The following is a 20412-nucleotide window of genomic DNA, read 5'->3' on the forward strand; positions in this document are numbered from 1 at the left end:
AGGTGCAGCGATAGTTGTAGGTTTATTGAACACGATGTCGGCAGCGGCTGGCGGACCGCCCTCCGGCGGCGTAAACAGCATTACTGGCCTGTCGTCAGCAACGACAGCACGCATCAACTGCTCGTTGGACGGTCCATGGGAGCCAGCGCAAGTACCTGCACTCGTCGTAATGTCTATCATGTATGGCCTAGTCACCCTCTTCGCATTAGCCGGTAACGGACTTGTTTGTTACATAGTACTGGCATACCCACGTATGCGAACAGTTACGAATATGTTCATTGTGAATCTGGCCGTCGGCGACATTCTCATGGCCGTCTTCTGCATCCCCTTCTCGTTCGTTTCGAATTTTATCACCGAGCACTGGGTGTTCGGCTATTTTATGTGTATAGCAGTTGGATACTGCCAAGCTATTTCGGTAAGTAACAATAGAATTGGACATATGGACGGCTTAATTTCGAATTATGCATTAACCACGCGGCAAAATATTAAGCTGTATTGGTATTTACTTATAAGTAATTTATATCAAAAGGCGAACAGACTTCAAAAAACAAAACACTTTATTGCTATTAACAATAATGGTAATAATTAAAATTATCATTATTATTTCAAGACGTTATTGTTTACAGAAGAAACATATGTAGGAACGCAATTGCAGCCACCCTGCTTTGAGTTTTCTAAAGTGTTTGTGCAAGAAATAGCATTTATGCCAGATAATCTATAATGACTCGACAATGGTAATAAGTCTTTTATGGTAATTCGTTCTTAACTATCGGTCTGTGATTTGGCGGGAAATAATTTAGTAGAGCAAAAAAATTTTTCTAAAAAGCGAATGAATATTTTGAATTAATAGAATTAGGAAACGATTTCTCTGCCAGCAAAGGTAAAATAGGCCTTGAGCTCCCTGTATAATGATCGGATGAACATTTTCAGGAACACGTTAATCTGTGGTACTCCATTAGACAATTTAAGTTTACGAGTTGCTACACTATACCTCGCTTCTTAACCCGTAGAGTGATGTATATCTAACACGGAAGTACATACAAATCAGCAGACACTGACAGAGACATTAGAAACCATTCCAATTTTTGCCACGCAATGGAGTAATATTAACACTTATAAATTAAATTTCTGTTTTTTCCACTGAATCCTTCATATCAGAGTTAGTGACCCGTTTCCTATTTCGTCTTGGAAGCTTTTGCTTCGTCCTAAGCAACTCTCGGGCCTTTTGTATGTTTTTATTCTCGTTTGCTGTTTCGTTTCGCATCTCGTGCCATTAAATGCTAGCTCAAATATTATCTTCTGTACTACAGGTTAACTTTATATTGAGTTATTATACAAATTTTAGTTCACGGAAGAAAAGTTCACGTGCGACGCGGAATCTAGCTCAAAATGTGAGCCATTTACTCTCTTAGATACGTAATTGGTACAGTTTTATCGGATCAAAACACAGACTAGCTCAATATTGTCTGAGGCGTCACTTGTACTAAAAATCTGTATTAAATGTAAAACTGTGGATCATTTATAAAGATAATGAGATGTAAATATATATGTAATTGTAGACGCAATGGGACAATGATGTATAATCGATACCGATGGTGTAAAGCTATGGTTGGATTTCCTTTGTACAATTCGCTAAATAAGTTAGTTTCCTAGCAGTAAAAAAAGTCTATACGCTGTTAATTTCCTCTAACCCCGCCATTTCGTTGTGGTCAAAAAATGTGGTCAGACGACACCTGAGATCGAACTATCTTGAGATTTTATTGGAGTTTTGCACTTTTGAACAATTGAACACGTGGTCAATAAATAGTAAATCAATCAACAGAGTTGCTGCTACTTCGAAAATTTTAAACCGCCTGGAAGGTTGCGTTAAACGCTAAAGTACGCGTAGACAAAATGCTCTTTTGCTGTTCACGTACCCGAATCCTGGTCTATTCGAGAAATAATGTAGAGGTAGATATTTCTTATGTGAAAGCTAGGAAATTTACTGCTAATAAAAAGTAAAAATATGATTTTCTATTCACCAAATTAACCAAACATAACTTCATCAAATCACATTTAACTTCCTATTGTTTCATCATGGAAGTAGGTGTAAAATGTCCCAATCATCCAAAACAAAGTGACTTACATATCAGTAATGCAATTCTTTTGGAAGTTTATGAGGTTCGACATAAAGCTACATTTCATTTAAAGATATTCTATAGGTTAATATATTTCTGGCATAGCTAATAAACGGCATTCATCTAATAGTATAGACTTTGTAAAATTCTCCCGGGATTAAGTTACAAAGAAATTATTAAAACTGTTGGCTTTTTCGTGATCATAGTTTTCAACGGTACCATTTTTGCCCATATTTGATATCGCTTCTTCGACGTCTAGTTCACGCATCTTGCGCAAGCTCATGAAACTACTCGAAATGTTCGGGGTAAAAACATTAGAAGCGTTAAAAACAATGGCTCTTTTTGTATTTCGTAGATGAGATCTTTTAAGCGAGCTTGAACTATTTGCTCTTATGGTTTTATCTATTGTATATTCCTTCGTTCTTGTTGTTTCGGTTCGTCACAGTAATTGGAAATACATTATTCAATAGCTAGGAACATTGTACATTATCTGCTTCCTATGCCTAGTGGTATCGAAATAATCGTTTTTTTCAGAAATTTCTACATACGTATTTTCGCTGTAGTATTAATTATCTTGAATCTAGTACCATCTGTTCTTATTTACAGTACCTTAGAGTTTAACAGTTTCAGAGACGATTTTTCTTCCTCTTGAGGGAATGTAATGTATACGTAGTCAGTAATATTGTTTTTGTGGAACTGTACAATCGGTAATTTTTCAGTTAGTAATCTGTATTAAAATTTACCTTTTATTAAGGAGAGCTTTACTTATCATAGGTAGGTTTCGCTTGACTCTATAATTTTGTAGAAAACGTCCTTCAATGTCGCAAAAACATTTTTTAGGTTTATTTTCACAAAAGTTAACATAGTGCGGCATTTTCAGCCGTGAGCCGTTGCGGTTGAAGGATCGGACGATTCATATCTCAAAGAGGGGCTACGTTTAAAGCCAACTTACTGTTGACAAGTACTGTAGAAAAGTGCAGGCAGCACAGATGAGGTCATTTTCATTTGGTATTTAACTGCATTGCATGTGGTGCGAATATTAATCACAAAGTCCGGTAGAGCCTTAATCCAGCCATGATTCTAAATTCTAATTCTAGAATCAGTCGTTGTCTATACACAACTTAAGAAATTTGCCATGTTTTTTTTAACTATGCTTACGATACCAAATTTCTGTCAGCAAGGTTCTACAAATCAGTGTTACTAATGAAACTGTTATTAATACTGCTACCACCATTGGACTGGCGTTATTCAGTTATCGTAAGCTCTTGGGTCAAGCGCAGATATAGCAATGCAAACAAGGGATCTGTTTTTAAGTTACGCAAACTCTAGCTGGTTAGCTGGTTTAACCTAGCAGAGCTTAGGTACCCAATTCCACAATATCGAGATAGTTAACACTCTGGATTAATAATTTGAGTTAAATCGTACTTGTCCTGCTGTTATGGGTTTGCTCGATATAATTGTATATGTATATAAACACACACACACACACACATATATATACATTTCCCGTCTCAAATATCAAAGGCTTCCATTAAGTGATACACGCAGCTCCTTTTGGACCTCTAGCGTTAGGCATATACTGCAGTACAGGAGTAGCCTATTTGGGATGATTTTAATAAACGTGCTTTAACCCGATGTTAATAATAAATTTATTTCAGCTTATGTTATCACTATAATTTATTTAAGCTCTTAAATAATTTAGAGTGCCGAAGTAGCGTAGTTTATTTCAAAGCTGCTTCAGCATACGAAGTTGGTCAATCTAGTTAAAAAAATATTTGTCGAATTACATGATCCATAATTCCGTTGTAAAGACCGTTCTTCAGCCGCGTTGAATTACTCATATTTCCTATCTGTTTTGAAACACCTTCTCATTGGCAAAGAAATAAATATTTCTGCTAACAGTTTAGAAACGTCTTAAGGCTTGAAACAAATGCAAAATTTATAGGTTGAGGTCATTACAGGTTTGTGATGATTATTGATTAGATCTCGCTTTTACCTTTCTAAAAAGCAATAGGTTGGCAACAAAGTGGGCTGAAGGTGGCTGACGGGATAGTGAGCAAACCATGAAGAGGATAGAAAATAAGGTTAGAAGAAAAATAAATTCTTTGGTTGACAACCGTTTGACGGTAGTTTGGAACTGAACCGCCAACGTATTTGGCCGTATCGCTGTTGATCTAAAGCGGAACATTTAACGAACTCCTGTGATACCAGTGTAAAAATGCAGAAACATTGTACTTTCTCTTTTGCGTGTGTCGAAACCCCTCCGACCCAAATCCGTTTACTGTCTTATACGATCTTTATAGAGACAAACTAACATGTCGTCCCGCATCGCAAGATGTACAGTTCATACATGCTAGCTGGTATATATCCAGCCTTTGTGCTCCTCTGAGCGGGGGTGGGTAAGTCGGAACAAAACCTTGCTGAGAAGTCTACTGTCAAAAAGGAAGAAAAATATTAGGGACAAGTTACACGAGCGGTAAGAAAAATAGCAGCGAAAGTAACACGTCGCTCCTTTTCAACACCAACGACATACTACCTTGCAGTATGTGCGCTGTGGAACTTCCCTGACGACACAGCAGACATCGTACGGAGGGTTTCAAACTTACACCTGTTTCATATCCATCACCGTAAGTAACTCTTAATAAATAGCAAGCATGAAGTAACCTAAATTATTGCGTCAGCTTCATACCATTTCTTTCTTCTGTTAGGAATGTGATGCCGTTCGGTGCCAACTTTCTTTATTGAATCGAGCAAACCTGTGCGGCATGTATAAATCTACAGGACTTCAGGTAAAAAAGGCCAAAAGTATGTTGACCATCTAACTTGTCTCAAGGATCCTGGAAAGGACGCACAGGTCAGCTATTTTTGCCCTCCTACTCAATTCGTTTTGAAGATTCTAATGCGCTTTTCGCATTAGCTGAGATTCATTCTGCTAGAATGGCTATTTTTGCCATATAAGCATCTACGAGAAAAGCTTTTTATGCTATGTTATGCTGGACCAATAACCTTTTTTGCTATTTTCACTTAAACAATTGCCGTATTTATTTTATTTATATTTATAATCGGAGGCTTTTACGATGCGCTTTTTTCATATTTTAGGAAAGGCTTATGTAGTGAAAGCAAACGTGGTGGTTAATGATAATATTTTAACACAGTTTTTAGGCAAAGAAGGAAATTTAGTGTTTGGAATGATCACATTTTTGAGCGTGCAAAAAACAGCAACTCGCGCAAAATTCGGCAAAGAAACTGGGCCGGACAACAACCGTCTAAATGTACGTCACTGCAATTTCGTTCGTCCGTATTATCACCGCGCACTCTTTTGATGGTTATCCACAGGGAAATTTATCAGCCATGCGCGCAGATTGCTTTCTGGAAATAACGACATAACGTCAATACAGTAAAAAATAGAAAACAAATGCGACCAAGTGTGAAAAAGTATAATATTTGTAGTCTGACATGAGTAAATATAATAAAAATTCGGAACCTTTGATAGGTGGCTTTCCGCCAACACCAAACTGACCATGCCTGCCTCCAGGTTCCAGGCATGTATCCGCCTGTGTTCATTAATTATCTAATTTAATACTAGCCTTTAAATAGCTAGTCCTTCTGGTTGTCATTGGTCCTTCCTTGTCTTTGTCCAACGGTTCCAATCTTTGTTTATACAACACAAAACATATAGTTTGTCGATCATTCAAGGTAATATCGAAATTACTTGAGATAATTTCTTGTTTAAAGAGCTTCTGTGAAATCAATTTGATTCTTTTGTTAAATACAAAAATGTGTCTCACTCAGCTCCTTGATATTGGTTATATATTTAAAACAGCGCGAAGCATTTCGCATGCAAATGCCAGCTATCGCTAACTTTGCTATAGACTTTCCCTTCGGAACGACTGATGTTCGCCCCTTCTCTGGCTACTTGCGAAACAGTCGAATAAAATATTGCGAGAGCAGTAAAAGTACTTTCTAAATAAAGCTACGGTATATTAGTGGCGGCACGTACACACATAGCCAGCAAATTGATTACTTCTGTAATGGTTCAAGGTCTTTTGATAAGATCCCGAAGTAATACAACTTACCAAACCGACTTAAGAATCCTAGCAACTGCTCAAGTTAAATATAACTTCCTATAGGTTAAGCACTATACCAATATCCTTATACCCATCGTCATTGCTAAGACATTATTGATCTAAGGGCAAAAATGGAAGCAGGCAGTCTACGATGCAGCACCACAGTCGTCGCAGTCACGAATATGCCTCACTTGACTAGTGCAATATATTTTTCAATATAAATTCACAATTATTTTATAAAATTTTACAGCTTTTTAACCCAAGTGAGCTAAAGCTCATTTCAATACATGCGACTAACATGGTAAAAAAGCGTAATAAGATTTTCCAGGTTCAGATAAATTTCTAGCAAGGAGAAAGCTAATTAACGTAATTATTTACTGTTGGTATAAAAGGTCGATTTTACATGGAACGAACCAGTTATTTTGATTCCTGAATTTGTTCTAATTATTTGTCTGTTGTTGCTGAAAAGCGGCAAGTTATTAAAACAACTGCAGCGTGACAACGTTTTAAAATAGGCATATTCAATTGCAGGATTAAAATGGTGAGCAAAAAAGTATAGCGATTTTTGAGGCAACGTTTAGTCAATGTTAGAACAATCTATAGGTTATAGATCTACGAAATGAACAAGCCAGCATTTCAAATCGTTGACAAGCTCGCATTTTTTTAAAGTATTAACAAGACTAATATCGAAGCTTTGATGTATTCTTAACAAGTACTTATTAGCATTTTCTAACTACTTCTTGAGACCGTCTCCAATCAAACACCCTAAGCTAGCCATGAGCGATTCTAATGGTTTGAATCTTATATAAATAATTTAAATTCTCCAAACCGCTTCACAATGCCGATGCCACTTAGTGATCTTTTACCCGTCAGCGGTTAAACGCTGGTAGGCGAACCGCACAGTTTTTTTTTTCTATCGACATTAGGGAAAAGACTCTTGAATCTTATATCCGTTATACAGTTATTAAAATTTAGCGCCTTACATTCATACAACCCTCACTTAATATCAGATCCACTAATCTAATATAGTGTTCAACGTACTTTATGATTGAAGTTATAATACAAAAACATTGGTTTCTACCTTATTGAAACCAATACCTTGACTTAAATTGCGAGGCTTATCAATGGTAGATGTTATACATACGCCAAAAATTTAATTACATTAATTCGAAGCAAAGTATGGATAAATTACCTACTTAAATAGTAGGTTATAGCGAGTTTGCTTTATCTAAGCGAAACAAAATCCGTACCTCAGTGTTTTTAAGATAAAGTGGGCGCATTTCAATGTTGTTTTGTAACAAGTGAGGATGAAATGGACAATATAAAACTGTCACTTTCTAAAATATCGTTTGTTTCATACGGTTCAAAATACGGTTTGTATCATACAATGAGACTTGAAAAAGAAGCGCGCTTTTTCTGGCATAATACTGAATTCACAGCTAGCATCACGCTAAAACTTGATCATTTTCAAATGTTACTGAGACATAAAGCGTTGATGTAAGCAAGAAGTTAAGCTAGTTTTGATCGACCTATCGCTAGGTTATATTCTATTGTTTGTGGCACGGCAGAGAATGCGTACCCGTAACACAGAACGAAATGAGCCACTCCCATATGACTTTACCTTAATATTAACATTAACTTGAGAGAACTATTTTCATAGTTTTTAAAATACGAAAAAGCGGTTATGGTTAATGTCTGCGTACGAGATCATCTGGCTGTAGGACAAAATTAATTGCTGCGTTAACTCGAATTACGTCTGGCGTAGATATGAACAAGCAGATAAACGTTTGCGTAATTCCCTATGATTATATTTCACAAGATTTTGGAGTTTGTACTGCCCGAGTAGGCATCAGCAATTTGCAGCTAGCCGGCAAAGTCCACAAAAATTTGTCCAGTGACGCCAAACTTCCTAGCCTCCCTCGAATCAATTTTCCTCTATCCGACGGAGGTTTTTTTTAATTAAAAAGTTTTTCAGGGCGACAAAGGTGGTTCTGGCTACTTTTAGAATACACATCATTTCATGGTAATCATTAATACTCATTTTCATGATTACAGTATGTGCTCATGCCAATCTAATAACTTCTACGGCTCAGTAAACACGTATTGGCCCCGCCTGCATTGAGGCCGCCACAGTGTAGATAACGAAACTAGAATCTGTTGTTGCTATTCTTACAACCCCTGTCTAATCACAGAGAGAGGTGTCTCTTACTAGTAATAATGCACTGTCAAATATTTCTAGTAACCGCCTCTGCTGATCAAGGAGAGACGAGAACATTAAAAAAATCATGTGTATTCCTTAAGTGATATGTGCAGAATGGTAAGTTCCTTCTTGAAAACATCGTATACCTATTTTAAGCGTTTTCACATGACCATACATCACAAAAATCACAACAAATCCGCTCGCTTACAGCGCAATTCGACGTTTCGTAATTAGGATAATGACTCACAATCGGACACAAGAACACACTTAAGGTACGATTTTGGGCTTTGATTGGGCCGTATCGTGCAGCATTCACACAATCAGTGTTCCCGAAGAGGACAGCTTTTTACTAAGAACACCATTCCAGGCAATAACTATAATAATATTGAGTCACCAATAATATCTCATAATACAAAACAGCTGTCGTTCGTACCCTTCCCGTTCTCAGTAGGAGTAAACGATTATTACGGTCTTCCTTCCTGATTGCCGTTCCCTTCACTTCCGCTTTCACACTCTCCTCTCTAATATATCCTAAATGCATGCAATACCGCTCACTGTTTACAAGCCTTGCAAAAGTAGCCCACAATATCTTCATATCATTCCCGCGTAATGCTTAAATCGTATTTCTACAGTAAGGAGGTAACTTGACAAAGCCGAAGAGACACATGGAGGTTACGTAGCCGTGTGCGCGTACCTCTCTGCTTCCGTTATAGAGTCCAGAGTCGTTCTAGAGCTGGAAGTTGTAAGGCTAAAAATAATGTTTATATTCGTATTTTGAGGAACTTACTGACTAGCATTCCAGGTAACTCAAGCACAATTCTTCACTCTTTGGTCGACTATAATGGCTCAACAGTATAATGCATGCATTACTAAATCAAGCAGCACTGAATGCCCTGATTCGGGAATACCGGGAATGAATAACATGATCGTTACTGTATTTCATACCAATATATTTAATGTATGTGCCTTATCGTTTTGTCCTGCTTGTATGTATGTTTCTATGTTCTTCGCTGCAAACCGTCTTCTCTGTGCAGGTAATGGTGAGCGCGTATACGCTGATCGCGATATCGATGGATCGCTACCTGGCCATTATGTATCCTCTCAAGCCACGGCTAAACAGTTTGCAGGCCAGACTGATCATAGGCATCGTGTGGGCGGTGGCTCTTGTCACACCACTGCCATCAGCGTTAAGGCTAACGCTTAAGGACCATCCGGACTGTCCAGGCGAAGCTTTTCAATACTGTGCTGAAGATTGGAGTTCAGCGCCCGAACTGGAGCTTTACTACTCTTACGGGTTGTTAACATTGCAGTACCTTTTGCCACTTTTGGTGCTTATCGTGACGTACGCGCGAATCGCCATCACAGTTTGGGGCAAGGAGATTCCAGGCGAAGCAGAACATCAACGAGACTGTCGTATGGCTCAGTCGAAACGAAAGGTGAGTGAGATAGAGTTTCCCATACGGTAGAGAACAGTTAATTTCTTTGAAATACTGAAGGGGGCAGAAAGTCAGATCAGCATATTTACTCAAAAATCCTCAACATTATTTCACTGTAACATTAACATAAAATGTTATTTGGAAAAATTGTATATGTGAGTAAAGGAAATGAGGGTGCAATTTACTTTGCTCTAGACTGCTTAGCTCCACCTGAAGGGTTGCGTTGAATATTTTAGATGAACACTTCACTGTGAACAGTAGCACAATATCCGTTCGGTATTTTTTTGAGACCAACAACTTGCACATAGATGGTCGATAGTTAACCGCATTGTTTTATAAAGCTGGCCAATATTCTGGCAAGAAATTGTTCAGGTAGAACCGCTTAATAGTTATGTTTCTATATATGCAAAGCGTACACCATAAATCCTAGCAAGGCCGTGCGTATTCGTATCTTTTCCGAAAATTGACTGTCGTATTTAAATATCTATAGCTAAGATTATTTTTTGCATAATATTAAAATTTCTTTATTTTGCACACAGCATATACATCGTATTGGTTCAAGCCAGTGCCGGAAAAAAACTAAGTTTAAAAAAAGAAGAAAACAAAGTATTGCGACAAAGTATCTATTTCTCGCTGTATTCTAATTAATGATGACTCTAACATCTCGCAATAGTGCAGTGGTGACATGTCCGCCTACTAAACTTAAGAACTCGTTAAGTGGTCTAGGTTTGAAGCTGAGCATAAGCGTACTTCGCTTCGTGCTGGAAAGGGCAGTCGTCTGAAGCAATACTTTATAGCGAGTTTTACTACTGACCTCCATTGCATGCACAGACATAGAATATTCATTTTTTAGCTGTAGCCTTTTGGAAAAAATCACGTATGTGGATGTATTATTGTCTGCTATTGTAAGATACACAATAGGCCGTAGAATTTCCAGCAGACGACCACCGATTGAAAACAACCATTACATGTAAGCAGCAACTGGTGTCTCGTTAACCCGTCTAAGTTAAATTGTGTTAAGTTAGTGTTTGATCAAGTAGAATTCTATTATTAAAATGAAATTTTTGCTATTATAATCGGATGTGAAGAAGCTTCATCGCGCGAGCAGTGCGTTTTGGCACGAAATCTCTACCGTAACAGGTGTATTTGGTTTACGCTACTTACTATCTAAGGCTTAGGCGACCCTATAAAAAAGGTTCCTTTAAAATACTATCTCAAACATATACGCAACTAAACAACAAGGCGTAACTATCTCGATTGGTTCCAATAAATTGGCAGAGTCTCTACAGCGTAATAATTATATAAAATAACGAAGGAGGGGATTTAAGTTGAAGGACTAACAAAAATAGTCACCTTACATTCTGTACACTAAATTCATTCAAATGTCACAGCACATCTCGAATTTACAAAATAAAAATACATTAGGCAGAGGCTATAATTCAGCCCCTTTACTTTTGCTAGCACTAATTACCTATATCTAGATAGGACACCTTTCGTTAAGGAGAAAATCAAATTCCTAATTCCTAAAATAGGAATTAGCTTACATATTATAATAAACGTAACGCCCTATTCCTTTAAATAGAAGTGAATTTGCAATAATCGGAATTGGGCCACCTAATCTAAAAAAAAATTTATCTAGGCCTCAGTATGCTGAATATATAGTATATATAGTTCGTGTGCATAGTTAGTGTAGGTAAGTGTTTAAATATTATTTATTTCTATTCGACGAGCCTGTGACCTACCTTCCTTTATTACAAAGTACGATAGTGTAGAAGCTCAGTGCTGATGGCGTCGATGATGCTAGCAAATATTAAGCCAAGTTATGTTCAAATATTTCGTAATTCTATACTATCTTGGGGTATTTTTTGCATTATGTAATCACGCCGCGAATTAAAGTCAGCGTTTGGTTCACTTGAACTTGTTGCTGATATTAAACCTCCGCAAGTGTGATAATAGATATTTTCACCCCCATACGATTATATTACGAAACGAGAAATGTCTCAATGAGTATATATCTAATGAAGCAGCACTTTCAGAGTTTATTTAGGCTCTTTTCTGTTTTTTTTCTACGTATCTTTGACGTAAATTAGTTTAAAGTCTCCGGCGGCGTTGACCTTGGCTTCGACATTTCAGATACGCTTTTTGATTATCCACAGATGAAGTGGACTTGGAATCGATAAGAGCGGTTTGAAGTTTCATGCTGTAGAGTATTAATGAGATTCTATCAAGGACGTATTGATAAAAAAATCTTTATTGAAGTAGATAATGGTTTTACGTCAGACGTTCGAAGCCATATCAGGTGATTCGGTATTACCATGAGTGTTCATTCTAGAAGGGCTGTGAAAGCGGTAGCAATCCAGGAAATTCATGTTTGTATATATAAAACTGGACGAACGTTAACAAATGAAAAACATAACTACCGGTAAAGAGGTCAAGTACGCAGTCAATATTTGTTTTACAAGTGTCACTCTCTACTACTCAAGGACAGGCCAAAAAGCAGAATGAAAAGCTATGTCAAAGACCCATGAACCCATTTACCTGAAAACCTAAGGAGACCACCAGCGGATGCAGCAATAAGCGTATTTAGAACTAATAGTATAATCTATTGCCAGCGAGTAATAATCCCGAATCTTCGTTTTTAGGTCTCGAATCATTATTGTTATTAGTAGGACCAGCAATGATACATCAAGGCACCAATGGGGTGCCATTGCATCGCCACAAAGTACCTGCAGCTCAATTGCAGTTCGGTATAGCGGTCAATGCTATGCAGAAAACTCATGCAACGGATTTTAATTTTAGCTCGAAAGCGAGAATGTAACATATGTAGTACAAGTAGAACGAAATATATAAAAACTATCAAACAACTATCGATTAAACTACCGCATGCCACGTCGCCTAACACGATGCTCATCATATTTTTTGTGGCTGATTTACAATATCCGATTCCAAATTATCTCAATACAAGTCACACTTTTGTTTAAAGGCATTTCAAAGGAAAAAGTGCGTATGCCAAAAACGGTGGGAAAATCTGAAGTAGCTGCCCATAGATCTGTTATAAATTGATCTGTTGAAGGATATATCAAGTATGTAATTGAAATAATAAATAAAAAATACGCGATAGACTATTTTAAACAGTCTGCCATTCTCATTTGCAGCAGATTACGTAGACCCATCTGTTAAACAAACAAGTGACATGAACAAAGTTTTTTGATGCTACATTTTAGTTAAAAAGCTTTACAATTTCGAGGGTCAATTCGGTCTAATCGTGTACGACATGATATTTAACCTTTCCATAGCATTTCATTGCGTATTGTGTTGTGTGCGATTTCACCTTGTACGTAGCCCCAAAAAGTAGTCTTCTAGGAAAAGTAAAATGGTATATTGATTTTAGAATCAATATATCCGTATCTATCGTGTTATGCCTAATCAAACTGTCGTGTTTAAGCCTAGAGTTGTTTCCTAGACGACATATTGGAGCGTATACGTACATAATGGTCGTAATTGGCTGTCTCTGCTGCACAGGATGAGAAACAATGCCGTCTTTGCATCCCTGTCTACTGTTAACACATACTTTAATTTCAAACTTAATCTGAATTGTTTTTAACGGCTGATTCACAATTATTTTCTTAACTAAATTCACTTATCATGTATCCTCTGTATAAAATTTGCTGAGCCCAATTGAGGGACTCGTTTTTGGTTTCCGCGCGTCCTGTATTTATCAGTACTGCAATGACGCTTGATTTAACGTGTTCAACTCGCAAAGAATATATGTGTTAAGTCGTCTGAGTCTGCCATTAGGCTATAATGTTCTAAATTATTACTATTGATTACCTAAACCTAACCTAGCCAGCAAAGAGTCAAGCGTTGAGAAGTAGTTGTTTATCACGGGCCGGCTCTATGTGCGTATACGTATTCAAATTTACTTAAGTGTGGTTCCTCAGTCAGGAAAGCCTGACCTTTCATAAACTGTAAATGACATATAATGATAGTCGATCAGTTTTACTACCGCTCCACCACTGTGTCTCAACAGATTAGCCAGAATCGACTGGCCGAGCGGATTGAGATACGGTAAAACTGGTCGAGATTATATGTAGAGCATTGAGTCAGTGCGAGCACTATGACACGCGTCCTCCATGCTTCCGTAGATGAAATTTTTGGGGGCTAACAATAGAACAGGGATTGCAGTGGCCTACGGAGGGAGGGAGTCTAATTACCTATAGTTGAAGCGTTTGCAATTCGTTTATGGAAGCTTCCGTGATTCAAAAACCTTGGGGCGCATAACTGCGGGTTTGAATGAAGACAATTCAAGATAAAACTATGACAAACTTTCAAGTGCCTTATGCGCTTTGTGTTTACCAATGTTTGCTTAGCACTAGACGATTTCGATATTTGTATCCTTACATAAATCTTATTGTAGATGTACACATGTATAGAATTCACTTATACCGTTGTGCAGTAAACAGTATGTAACAGTAACAGTTTAGCCTCATAATAACCAATTGTGGATTACTGTTTGTGTCGGTTTGACTTACAGATGGTTAAAATGATGATCTGCGTAGTATCCGTATTCTCTTTGTGTTGGATGCCGCTAAACGTGTATATTCTCCTGATGATGATCGACCCTGTCACCGTCAGTAACACCCCGTATGTGGGGTATGCGTATTTTTTCTGCCATTGGCTTGCTATGAGCCACACTTGTTATAATCCAGTCATTTATTGCTGGCTGAATGCAAACTTTCGTCAGGGCTTCACCAGGCTGTTCTGTAGCCGAGCTATGCGGGGTAGCCAACGGAAGAACACCTACACCTCTTATGTAAGCTGTAATCAGTCACAGGTACAACAGCTTCATACCATTAATGACAACAATCTCGAGTCTGTGCTACATCGTTGTAACAGCGTTCCAGATATAGCCCAGCGGCAGTTAAATAGTGCCAGTGAAGTGCTCGGAAAAGAGCTCAACGGAGCTCCGCCAGCGATGCTCGAGAAACACTGAATTATAGATTAATATAACATGGGCGGGTGGACGAGCGGGCTACTAATTCTACATATATGTTGGGCTGGTAGAAAAAAAAACACTATTCAACCGTTCTCAAGCCAAAATTAAAGCATATACTTTTTATTCTAAAATTATATTATTGAAATGAAAATGCCTTCTTTCGGCCGATGATTTCGTGCCATGTTTCTGGCAACACCATAATCTGGATGAAGAATTATGGTTAGGCGATTTTTGCATCCCTCCATCTGAACCAAATTAGCATCATGGAACAGCAATATGGATTGACATTAGGGAAATTATGCAGAGATCCAAATCGATCTACTTATGCCAGGCGGCAGAAGCTCATAATGCACGATCTCTTTTTAATTACACCGAACGAGTGGCATCACCCTTTTTGGCGTCGCGCTAGGCTTTGCTATATAAATATTTTGTTTCTTTATTTGAATATTATTATTATTATTTTAAATGATTCAAATTTAAATGATCGACTGCTTTAGAGATGAGTCGATTTTGTCGCATTTCTATAGAGCTGAGTTGAAATGCGATCGCGTAAATTCATGTAGCATTCAAACATCGAGCTCTCTTTATAGCTAGCTTTTTTAAAATGCTTTAAAATAGTCTGGTGGTAAATGTTTTGTTTTTCGGCTATCTCTCTCATCGCTGTTCACGATTTTTCGTTCTTCTTGCTCAACTTTCGCATTAATATCATCAACTTTTTCTGTAGTCTGTAAACCACCACGAAAACCATCTTTCAGATCGAAATTCCTTGAAGGAAAACGAGAGAACCATCTTCTTCTAGCAGCTTCTTCGAATAAAGTATTTTCACTAAGAACAGCCGTAGCCAGAACTTGTACCTTTATCGTAATAAACCTGTGAAATACAGCGAATTTTTGCAGGAATGTTTCTCATCTCCGAGAGGCTTTATCTCAAGTCTGAATGAGGGCTCTCAAATGACACCAACGCCAATATGACGTAACTCGTATTACCTGAAGTCATCTAGCAAGAATAGTGATCAATACTTCAACTTTTTTGACAACCCAATTTATATACACATACTTAACCAGTATACGACGACTGGTATTCTCCCTCTTAGAATCACCCATAGTGAAAATAATTATGTGTAGCTTATATTCGTTGGCCCGTACGGACGGTATAACTAATCTTTTTCTATAAAAGTGTTGGCTAATGGATTGATGCACGACCGGAACAGCCGAATCTATTTCTCTTTATAGTACAATTTGTGTGGGCTTCATTGACCTGTTCGCAGCCGAATGAGACCGTACTCTGGGTGTGTAGGGCACGATAATACCCATTAAACTGCTGTATCTTTGGTGCTTGCTGTAAGAAGCTATGAAACATTATTTCAGATTTTCCATGCTCTTTTTCAAAATTCTTCCTTTTTGCGCGTTCAGGTTCTTCTTTCTTGCTCGTACTTCATTTGATGCGCATAATACGTCGCATTTCCCTATCTTTGCGACTTAGGTCTGCTACTGTCCGTATTGTGGTTGGTGAGATCGCCATTTGTATTATCATGCCAATCCAGAGTGAAGAACCTCGTTTAGTTCTTATCGTTCAAGACTGTCACCATTTTCACATTATTGCTGTTCTGATTCTGCAAATTTTCGAATCATCTTCCGCCTTCCTTTCGCGAGATGGTCCCAAGATAACATCTTAGAAAACATTAATAACTATGTGACCATCTACCAAATACCAGCAGACTTGCGACCGATGTGATCATTCATCAAAGATCGGCTACCAATCCGCATCCCGTATTGTTGATTGAGATAAAGCGGTTGTTCTTTTAAATTACTTTTTGATGCTATAAGACGTTAGAAAGTACACTCTAGCATTTTGAATAAGCTACTAGCTGTCGTAGTCTGCTCTTTTAAGCTCGACTGGCCTTGCGACGTATTTACTACCAGGCAGTTTGTATATGCTCATGGTGGGTCCGAATTAATGGCTTCCTGTATGTGGCATGCACGTGCTATCCCTGAACCGCTAAGTTCCGCAGGAATAACCGCACGAACTGTGCTTGGCTTCATGTAATGAACAAGCACAGCCCTGCCTGAATGACTAATGTACATCTCGTTAAATGTACTACCGTGACGATCATAAAGAATGCAATTGCGGCTGCCATTCGTTTAAATCCTGAACCAACTGGATCATTAAACGCCAGAGGTTATGACTACAAAGGAAGCTAAAAAAGGGGCGTGAAATTTACATTAACTTACACATATTTTAATTGTGGATGAAAGGCGCCTTTTATACATTGCGCCCACACGCACCCGGTAGGCCAGATTAAATTTCATTTAGGACAAGCTCACTGATACTCCCGTAATTATTACTCACCGAAGCCAAAAGGAAGATAATTGCAGGTTTGAGTTTCCTAGCGTATTATACGCCTATCTTTAAAATAAGAGGTCAAGTTCACGGTTTCTGACCTTCAAGATTGTGCGGCGGTAACCTTTGAGTTTTAATGTTTGATGGATTGGACACAGCATTGCGTATTGCTTAACATGCGAATTAGGGATGAGAATGCAGTTACTCAAATGTGATGCAAATTTGTGTTTCCTATTACGTATTTATTATTTTATATAAATTTAAAATAATAAATACGTAACAAGCATATGGTTCCAATTTAGTAGTATTCATTGATCATTTATTTGAACGTAATGTGCGGAACTTATTTCTACTTGTGAATTCCTAACTGTGAGCATGTTTTTTTCGTTCATCACGGGCCAGCCACTCAAACACGGAACCGTTGTTGCTCAGAAAAATAAATAGACTGATAAAGTGGAAACAACACTTTTTGTTTCTGCAGGTTAAGAAAAAAGCTCGGGTGACATTAGATACCAGTTAGATCATAGAGATAATAGCGAAGTTTTCTCAATAACATCATCCGCCATCCGTCTGCCGCGTGATAAACAAAAAACGAACAAATATGCGTGACAACTAATAATACGCCCCAATGAAGACACGCCGTAAAAAAAGATGATACTGATTGGAACAGGATACAAAAAAAGCAGAAGAAGAAGACTAATAGTAGCTAAATTTTGATACGGAATTCGTGTTGACGACGTAAGGAAGTATATAAAGTAATAAATAAAAATAATAAGAATACATAAAAATAAATCATTTGTTGTACATATGTACATAAACCTATAGCGGGGGCTTCGTGTATCACGAAATTGCTATTTTGACTAAGCAGAGGCTCAATGTTTTACTATAAAATTTTTCCATCAACAGCATGAAATCTTGAGCGTTTCTCTAATTACATGTAAGATTAACAGCTACTGCACCCCATCGAATTAATGTATTGTCAGCTTCTATAAACGGAAGAGTTAGTTATTAACTCTTCCGTTCCTATAGGGCAAACATTCTACCAAAGAAAGGAAAGCTAAACGTTTAAGCTGCATTATATTACGTCGTTTAATGAGAAATTTGAGTTAGTGAACTTATACTTTTCAAATTTTTTTCACAAGCTTGTTTGATTTTCAGTCAAAATATGTACTATTCTTATAGATGGCCTTCTACTATTTAGATAGGAACTTATTTATTCTACTGTTGTTCAAATCTGGAGTATGGGAGCTTATAAAGTGTCGAATAGCCAAAGAATTTGAATAATTTCTAATAAGAAGATGCGTGGATTTCGAAAAAATCTGGTGAATATGGTGAGTATCAGGAGGTGCTAACTGTTAAGTCCTGTATTTTTACTCCTTTGATTATAATCTAAGGCCGAAGGCTGTTTTACGAATAGAGTTGTACCTTTGTTCAGTAATCTTTGTTGCTTAATATGGGGTTGTCCGTCATCATCTTCTCCAATTATTAAAGATGCACTTCAGCGAAAATCGACGAACCAAAACTCATGAAACTATATAGTTGATAACACCTGTGCTACATGATCAAATAGGCACCACTAGTTGCACCGTTGCAGCTGTAAAAATATTTTAACGTAATGACCCGCCGGTTCGACATACTGGTATAACAGCCTGGAATTATTGTAAAAGATAAATAATTTTTCACCGTGGTCACAATTTGATACAAGAACGGGTCACTGTTATAACAGGAGAGCAAATAGACGCCTGCTTAAATTGTATAGCGCTCGTTTGTCATTTCTTTTTACTTTTTTTTAATTAGACAGAGATAAATAAGTATAGTATTTTTACGCATACCTTATGTTTGCTTATGATGCTTACACTCGTATACGATCTTATGAGTCGGTTTACTATAATAATAATATAATATAATATAAACAGCACTATAATCACCTGCATTCACGATTTTCAAATTCAACATTTCGTTGTCAAAATTTTTTCACGCCCCCGGCTCACGCTATCTGCGCTACCAGATCTCTCACCAGATACAAGGTCTATGCTGTTAAGTGTCTCCACCGCCTATAGTTCCAACATAGAATCCATATTCATAAGGCACTCGCACTCTCTGATTTTCCAAGCTCACATGCATATATGCAAGAAGGTTTACTTTGACAAATGTTACGAAATTTGGTATGATGGTTTGAGTATTATGTAGTAGCAACATAAGTGATATGTAATAAACCCTAACAAATTAAAGAAAAGAAGGAAACTTTTCTACGGTTCTTGTAAACGACTGTTTGACATACCTGAAGAAGAGTAATCCCCGATATATATATGCAAGCCGTATCTGTTAAATCTTGCACTACCATATTAGTACGTTTAGGAAATTACTGTTGGATCTGTTAACCTGCTATCTTTATTAGACCTGCAATGTATAATTTATCTATTCCAGCAACAACGCCATGTTAAAGAAACGCTCGCTTTAAATGATCTATACATAATACGATTACTATGCGCTGTTAACAGTGAAAACTTTAGATGAAGATGCCGGCTGATGACTGGGTATGAATAAAGTCAGACTAATGACAATTAATTCGATTGCACAAAAGGAACCTCATAGGTAATCGCACTGAAGTACGGTTTTTCTCGCTCGTCTTGTATTAAGTACGTCTATGTAATTCTCAAAGTTGGCAGACAAAGCCAATGGATCACGGCAGGTAATGATTATTTTTGCGTCTTAATTAAAACGCTGCATATTAAATTTTCGAAATGTAAAATGAAATTTGCACATACATTGTGAGTCTTTAATAAAACACAACATAATAGCGAACGGATAAAAAGTTTGTGTTAGTTTGTGAATTAATATCAACTCAGCATAACGAGCGGTTTTCTACCGTAATATGTATCTGTGTAGAACGAAAAAGCGAAACATGTTTTTGGGAAAGAAAATAATATCACTAAATGGACACGACTTAAGACCAACCTTTGGCAAAGTTTTACAGAAAAAAACAAACATTACCACGCATAAATTAGCTTTTTGTCAGATTAATTTTTAATGACAAAATATATTAATAGTACAAAATACAGCAAAAGAGTATTCAAAGATTAAGCAAACTTTTCGCTACAAAATTCGTTCATGCTGTTTTCTATGAACACTAGCGAGATTAAACTTGCACCTCGAAACAAAATATTTCCATCTTCCATCTTTTGTAACATTTACATTTTAACTATGCTGTTTGTGTGTTTAGGCTTCCTACTTTTAACGTCTATTAATTCGAAGA

The 20412-nt window shown here is 37.3% G+C and overlaps 1 protein-coding gene across 16 annotated transcripts in view; it reads left to right on the forward strand.

The window, feature by feature from the left end:
* LOC111242977 (RYamide receptor-like) overlaps positions 1 to 19923 on the forward strand; it is a 138966-nt gene extending 119043 nt beyond the window's left edge. For 15 of the 16 annotated variants that reach the window (XM_086978357.1, XM_086978353.1, XM_086978354.1 and 12 more), the window contains 4 exons: positions 3 to 415; positions 4661 to 4744; positions 9419 to 9820; positions 14355 to 19923. In XM_086978357.1, coding sequence (XP_086834483.1) covers positions 35 to 415; positions 4661 to 4744; positions 9419 to 9820; positions 14355 to 14813 — 1326 coding nt within the window. In that variant the 5' untranslated portion in view covers positions 3 to 34 and the 3' untranslated portion in view covers positions 14814 to 19923. The remainder of the gene's footprint in view (positions 1 to 2; positions 416 to 4660; positions 4745 to 9418; positions 9821 to 14354) is intronic. The other variant, XM_086978369.1, reaches the window with a different exon arrangement.
* The last annotated feature ends 489 nt before the right edge of the window (positions 19924 to 20412 follow it).

This window comes from Varroa destructor, unplaced genomic scaffold (assembly GCF_002443255.2).
Source record: "Varroa destructor unplaced genomic scaffold, Vdes_3.0 BEIS01000001.1, whole genome shotgun sequence".
In the NCBI taxonomy this organism is placed as follows: Eukaryota; Metazoa; Arthropoda; class Arachnida; order Mesostigmata; family Varroidae; genus Varroa; species Varroa destructor.